Source organism: Drosophila gunungcola (genome assembly GCF_025200985.1).
Source record: "Drosophila gunungcola strain Sukarami chromosome 3L unlocalized genomic scaffold, Dgunungcola_SK_2 000002F, whole genome shotgun sequence".
Lineage (NCBI taxonomy): Eukaryota > Metazoa > Arthropoda > Insecta > Diptera > Drosophilidae > Drosophila > Drosophila gunungcola.
The window spans coordinates 5,902,983-5,909,996 of NW_026453178.1; the positions used below are offsets into that span (position 1 = coordinate 5,902,983).

The 7,014-nt window shown below is 44.2% G+C and overlaps 1 protein-coding gene and 1 long non-coding RNA gene across 2 annotated transcripts; one reads left to right on the forward strand and one right to left on the reverse strand.

The window, feature by feature from the left end:
• Window positions 1-924: 924 nt before the first annotated feature.
• On the reverse strand, window positions 925-4,951 carry LOC128257431 (AFG3-like protein 2). The gene is given in 5 exon segments (XM_052988445.1): window positions 925-2,455; window positions 2,457-2,775; window positions 2,838-3,233; window positions 4,010-4,524; window positions 4,593-4,951. Coding segments are annotated over 5 exon segments (2,481 nt in total). The 5' UTR covers window positions 4,665-4,951; the 3' UTR covers window positions 925-1,276.
• Window positions 4,952-6,293: 1,342 nt separating this feature from the next.
• On the forward strand, window positions 6,294-7,014 carry LOC128257432 (uncharacterized). Its single transcript, XR_008267865.1, has 2 exons — window positions 6,294-6,786; window positions 6,878-7,014. It is a non-coding gene; the product is annotated as an uncharacterized LOC128257432 (long non-coding RNA).

Here is a 7,014-nt window from a genome sequence, read left to right on the forward strand (position 1 = left end):
GCCGCACTGTGGGTTGTTGTTGTTGCCGCCGCTGCCCCAGCGGAGCTTTGTGCCGGCAGCGACGTCGGCAGAGGCAGTTGCACTATTTACCGGCTGCACATGGCGCATGTACTTCAGCATCACAGCTGATAAGTGATAAGCCGCAGCGAGGAAGAGAGTGTCTGGCAGCCGGCAAAAGCTCAACGGAGAGAGAGTCGTTCTCTTAAACGCCACAAAGCTTCGAAAGCTCACACTGCACAAAAAAGAACAAGCTGTGCTACTTTCACCCACCTATAGTTTTCGCTTTGGTGCATTTAAGGCTTACCAAACTAAAATTTTTTTGAAAAAAAAATCGTTTTAGGGTATGAGCATTATCTTCAAAAATTATCACTCATACGTACTGTTGCCTTTGGTCAAAAAATTTAATTTAACTGACATAACATGTCGTGTGAGTAATTATTTCGGAAATTTCACGACTTAAAATAATTTTTTTGCACAGCATAATTTACCTTATTAAACAGTAAGTCCTAGGTGCTATAGGAATAAAATAAGAAAATCTTACTGTAGCCCGCAGTACTCATTTTAAATTTGAAACAAAACTTGTTTCTATGTAAACTACATTCCTTTACTTTTTTTAAACGTTGATTCAAAGTCATAATGGTTGTATTAGCATTTAAAAGAACAAATACACTCTACCAACGAAATAAATAAATAAAAAGCTATAAGCGTAAGCAACCAAAACCCAAAATGGTATGCCTATTATACCAAAAACCCAAGATTGCGTATACAGCCAATGTGGCGTGTGATTAATATTTATTTATCTTATATTTAGTACCTGTAAGAAATTTTGTTATATCTGGGGATGAAAATCCAAAGTGCATAGCACTATTTCTTTAGTTATTACCAAAGTTCTTATACTTTTCCACCATAATAAAAACAACAATGTTGAATATTTATCGACTTCAAAACATCGTTTAATTTCTTTTTCCCACACTGACAGGTTGAAATTACGGCAAACGGGAAATTTAGTACGGGCTAGCGCTTATATGCTCAACACAGGAACGAGGTATTATCCATGGGGCTATCTTAAAAATATGCAAAAACAATGATGAACGCGTCGTGGAGAAGTGGGACTCCAGGAGGTTTACGAACTCCTCCAGCCCCTCTGTTTGCGCCACAGGTCGGGTCTTTCTCCGGTTCGCGATTAGGGATTACAACAGAAACAAAGAGATGTCGGCACCCTCGTCGAACTGCCACTCGGAAACTCCCCATCCACCAAGGCATCTTGGGTCCCGGCCTAACTGCTCTGGGCAGTTACGGGCTTGGTGGGCGGCGAGGTGGGCGTGCTGCCGGCGTCCAGGGGCTCCGTGCGCTCCTTCTCCTTGTTCCAGCTCTTGAGGCCTTCGGGCAGGGTGGTGTCCTCCTCGAAGGAGCCGGTTCCCTCGACGAACTCCTCGTAGGTGGACTTCTCCTTGAAGGGCCGCGGTCCCAGTAGCTCGATCATGTCATCTCGGCTGAGCACCTCGTTTTGGAGCAGTCGCTCGGCCACTTTTTTCACATCCTCCTTGTGCTTGGTCAGCAGACCAGTGGTGGCTTCGTGGGCGCACTTGATAATCGACCTCACCTCGCCATCGATCAGCTGAGCTGTGTCTTCGGAGTAGGGCTTACTGAAGACGGGATCGCCGGCCTGGCCCACATCGAAGCTGACCTGTCCCACCTTCTCGTTCATGCCGAAGCGCACGACCTGGGAGTAGGCAATGTCGGTGATTTTCTTCAGATCGTCCTGGGCACCCGTGGTGATGCGATTGAAGAACAGCTCCTCGGCCACGCGGCCGCCGAGGGTCATGCACATGCGATCGAACAGCTGCTCCTTGGACAGCAGGTAGTGGTCCTTGGGCAGGTACTGGGCATAGCCCAAGCCCTTGCCGCGCGGGATGATCGAGACCTTGAGCAGGGGATCGGCGTGCTCCAGGAACCAGCCGGCCACCGCATGGCCGGCCTCGTGGTGCGCCACCGTTCGCTTCTCCTCCGGCGCCAGGACATTGGTCTTCTTCTCCATGCCAGCGATTACACGCTCGATGGCCTGCTCGAAGTGCTTTAGGACAATCGAGTCCTTGGAGTCGCGGGCGGCGATCAGGGCAGCTTCGTTGCACACGTTGGCTATGTCGGCGCCCGTGAATCCCGGCGTCAGAGCCGCCATCTTCCTGCTCAGATCGTTCTTGTCCAGCGTGGTCTTCAGGCTACCCAGATGCACCTTGAAGATGCTCGCCCTGCCCTTGATGTCGGGCGCTGGGACATAGATCTGCCGATCAAAGCGACCCGGTCGCATGAGAGCCTTGTCCAGAATGTCCACACGATTGGTGGCCGCCAGCACAACCACGTTCGTGGTGGTATTGAAGCCGTCCATCTCGACCAGCAGCTGGTTGAGCGTGTTCTCCTGCTCCGAGTGACCGCCGAAGGTCTTGCCGCCGCGCTTTCCGGCCCACGGCGTCGATCTCGTCGATGAAGAGGATGCAGGGAGCGTGCTTGCGCGCCATGGCGAACATGTCGCGCACTCGCGACGGACCAACGCCCACGAACATCTCGAGGAACTCGGACCCGGACACGGTGATGAAGGGCACGTTCGCCTCGCCGGCGGTGGCCTTGGCCAGCAGCGTTTTACCCGTGCCGGGCGGACCAGTCAGCATGGCCCCCTTTGGTATCTTGGCACCCAGATCGATGTACTGCTGCGGGTTCTTCAGGAAGTTCACGAACTCCATGATCTCGATCTTGGCCTCCTCGCAGCCGGCTACATCTCTGCAGGGAGAAAGCAATGGGTATTAGTTAAGCGGGTGGATCAGGAAGTGTCATTGGCTCACTTGAAACCCACGCCAATCTCGGTGGGATTGGTCAGCTTGGCGGTGGACTGCATAACGCCGCCAAAGAGGCCACCACCCTTGCGTCCTCGTCCGCCGCCCATCATGTCCGCCGACTTGCGCATCATGTAGACCAGGAAGCCGATGATGAGCAGCGTGGGCAGCAGACCCGTCAAACTGGCCGCCTCCACCTCGTTGCGGTAGATCACGGGCACAAAGTTGATGGACTCCGTTCCCTGCTCCGTCTGCGCCGTCTCCAGGTTCCGCTCGAAGCTGTCCACGCTGCCGATATTGAACCACAAGACGCCGCCGCCGCTGTTGCTGTTCTGCTGCAGACGCACTCGCACCCACTTCTTGTTGACCACCTCCAGCTTCTCCACCACGCCCTTGGACAGGTAGCTGTTTATGAGCAGGAAAACAGAGGTATGATTATTGATAATAAATAGTAGTTAGTGGTTTTTAGATTCTCCTATTTACTATAAGTCAGTCTCGAGCTCAAAAGTAAGAGTGTTGATGTAATCAAACATTTATCTTATTATATTTAACGCTGAGGTGTACTATAAATTAAGCTCTGTGTTTAAAATTTAGAATCACAAAACAATGTACGAAAGAAATAAGGATAATAAATGAGTATTAATATTTTAAGACAAACTTTTTTAAGTTAAATTGTTCTCCTTTTTTTATGCCTCTTTTATAGTTAACTATATACTCTATTAAGATTGATTGCTCTTGCGTAAATTAAAAATTTGTAAAATATGATATTAGGACTGAGAATAATAAGTTATTTAAATTTTCTCAATGCTAATATTTTGAATTATCATTTAAAATTGAAAATAAGAATCAAATTAAAGTTATATTAAAATGTTTGCAAATACAAAGCATTATTAATAGAGATTTTTAGTTAATGACCATGTATTGGATCGACTTGGGGAATGTGAAATAGTTGAAATCGCCTTGTGGTAAATACACTACATATTAATTTAAATTTCAGTCCTGGCTCAAAACTATTTGAAATTGATGTGAATGAAACCAAAAATTTAAAAACGAATTCCAAAACATTTTGCAGCAGAAGATAGTTGTAGGTAGATGGAAACAAATATTTGTTCGATTTCCACCTCTCATGATTTCATCAGTATTTAAAACTGAAACAAGCTCTTCTTGAATTTGAAGCGCACCTGTTGACGAACTCCTTCCAGGAGATCTCCTTGTAGCCCATCTCGAAGAAGGCGAAGGAGCCGACCAGGACGACGGCTCCGATGGCGCCGAGGATGATCCAGCGCTCCCTGTCGCCGCCGCCGCCGCCCTCGCCCAGCGGCCTGCCGCCCGGCGTGTTCGCCCCCCTTCCCGCCGCTCCCCTCGCGCTGTTGCTGAACATCCCGAAGTTCCAGTCCGACTTGGACTCCGTCTGGGATCGGGATTGGCCGGGGGCGGGGGCGGAGGCGGGTTTTGCCGATGTGCTAGGTTTCTCGGAGGCGGATTTGGCGGCTCCCGAGGGGGGCTTCTTGTCGCCGACGGCTCCCTTGGGTTGGCCAGTCGACTTGCCGCCGGCCTCGAAGTACTTCTCGAATCCCTTGGGCGGCTTCTTGCACAGCAGCTGGATCTGTTTGACTAGGTACCGGAGGAGGGGGGACAGTTCCGCGGGCATAATGTACACCCCGGCGCCAGTGGCTCCCGTAGATGTGCGATGAACCTGGAATTTAGGAGGGTAGGTATTATATTTGAGACTCCTCTGGTTTTTTTGCGATGTAATCCCCTTACCTTTCCCGTCGCATAGTTGCGCCGCATCATTCCGGCCATCGTTTTGGCCGTGCCAAACAGCCGGAACGCCATGACTACGGCGGTTTTTCGGTCTTCGGTCTGCGCTAGGTTACCCAACGATCGGTCGCCCGGATTCGGAATCGGAATCGGATTGCGTGGCCACCGCCTCCAAGCCTTTCACACTGACACAATTTGGCCCGGAAGTACAATACTGATGCCGGGTTTCTCGAATCGAACCGAAACCGAAAGTCGCCGCCTCGTTTGGAATTTTCTCGGTTAAGTTTTTGCCTCGCGAATGAATTGGCTGAAAACGTTCTTATTATTACGCGGAGCGGTGCGGCGATTGTGAAATAGAGTTGTCAGATATGGCAATTTATCGATATATATCGCTAATTGGGGACACAAACCCTGGGTTGGAAGTTCGCTCCGGCCTAGCTAAGACTCAATCCATTTAATGTAAATTTTATATAATAGCCTGTCTCCACAATTGCAGATTTCTACATTCGGCCAATGACGAACCCTAATTTAATAAAACGTTTTGGTACAATCAAAAGGGTTTAAAATTTTTAAATTTGTGCTTACGTAGGTATTAAAATATATTTCAATTTTTAAAACAAAACTAATTGCAGATTTCTACATTCGGCCAATGACGAACCTTAATTTAATAAAACGTTTTGGTACATTCAAAAAAGTTTAAAATTTTTAAATTTGTGCTTATGTAGGTATTAAAAAATATTTCAAGAATGCAATTTTTAAAACAAAACTAACTTATATGGCATTTTTATTCTGGTAACCTACATTTGATTCACGTCAAATAATATTTGCAAAGTTTGGTAACAAAAAACTGCGTTTACTTTATCAACCAGTTTGCATTTACAACCTCTGAATAAATCATATTAAGCAAAAACATCTCAACTACAATATACAATATATAAAAGTCCTTAATTCTGGTCCCTTTCACATTAATAACTTGAAATTGGCTGAGCTGGTCCAGAACAATGGTTGTTAGAGTTTACTATTGCCCATATAATACAATTTTCTTGAATTCAAACAACAATTCAAATTTTAAACACAAAAATTGCAACTTTTTAAGCTTACATTGGTTCGTATTTGTGCACCGAAAAATACTTGTGCATCATGTCCATAACTAAGGCAATTTCATTTTGACAGGGTTCTACAAAGACCTGTATTTGTAATAATTAGTAAAATGTTTCTTAACAGTTTGCTTCCTGAGATTAACTTAAAAGCGTTGAAAAACTAAGACCCTAATTAAAATACCCTTTGCAAGCGAATACAAAATAATTACGAGATACCACAGACGTTGATTGCTTTAAGATTAAATGGATAATATAAACATATATATCTATTACATATCTACAGAAATGTATTTATATCGCCTTATCAAATGACTTAATCCGATTAACGAGAGATTTTCAAAATTTTCTAGTCTGTTACGTTGGATCTTCTGTGAATTTGCAATAATACTTTCAGTCTGTTTTCCATCATATCTTCGATGTTTTTAATCATATACTCAAATAAATCACATTTTAATGTTTTCAAAAATTTTTCATGTTTGCAATAGCTGCAAGAGTATATGAAGTTTGGCTTTCCGTGGTTTGCTTAAATTCTTGTTATCTTTTAACAATTATCTTACATCAGTACTATATCAACGAAATACTAATCAACTGTATTTTGTTTTAAAATATGTTGTAAACTTTCAATTTTTAAAATTTTTAACCTTACAAAATTGTTAACAACACCAGATAGGTAATTATTGGCTAAATATAATGTCTTAAATTGGTAAAATGAGATAGTCTCTCTTAAAATTAATAAGCGTCGCCGCTATATACCCGATCTTACTATATATATGTATATAGGCAGAAGAGCGAGTTAAGAGAGCCTTTTTATGTTATTTATCTTCGAGGGTGCTCGTTTTGAACCCGAGTCTCTCTGGAAAAGTGTGCGACTTCCCGAGCTCGATCATTCGCTCTGGTTTTCTCGAGGCAGAACAACGCTATTTTCCGTGATCGTACCATATCGGTTGTAGCCAAAAACAATAATCAAGATGATGACATTCGCGAACAGTAAACCATTAATAATTGCAGTGAACTCATTCGTTTTTATTGCCGGTGTTATCTTGTTAATTATTTACCATTGCACCAATAAAGATGACAAACTTCCAAAAACTCAAGAAGTAAGTGGACATATAGTGACACATATCTTCGAAAATCGACACTTTTTATGGCAGCAGTGTAAATAAATACGTACTTGTTTTATTGTTTTAGTGACTGTCATGCCGGTGCCTTACGAATTCGATCAGACATCGTTGCACAGCAATTGCAAATTATATACTCAATACAACGTTATAGCATAGAAATATTATATTATTGGTTTACAAATAAAATGAATTGATAAACAAAAA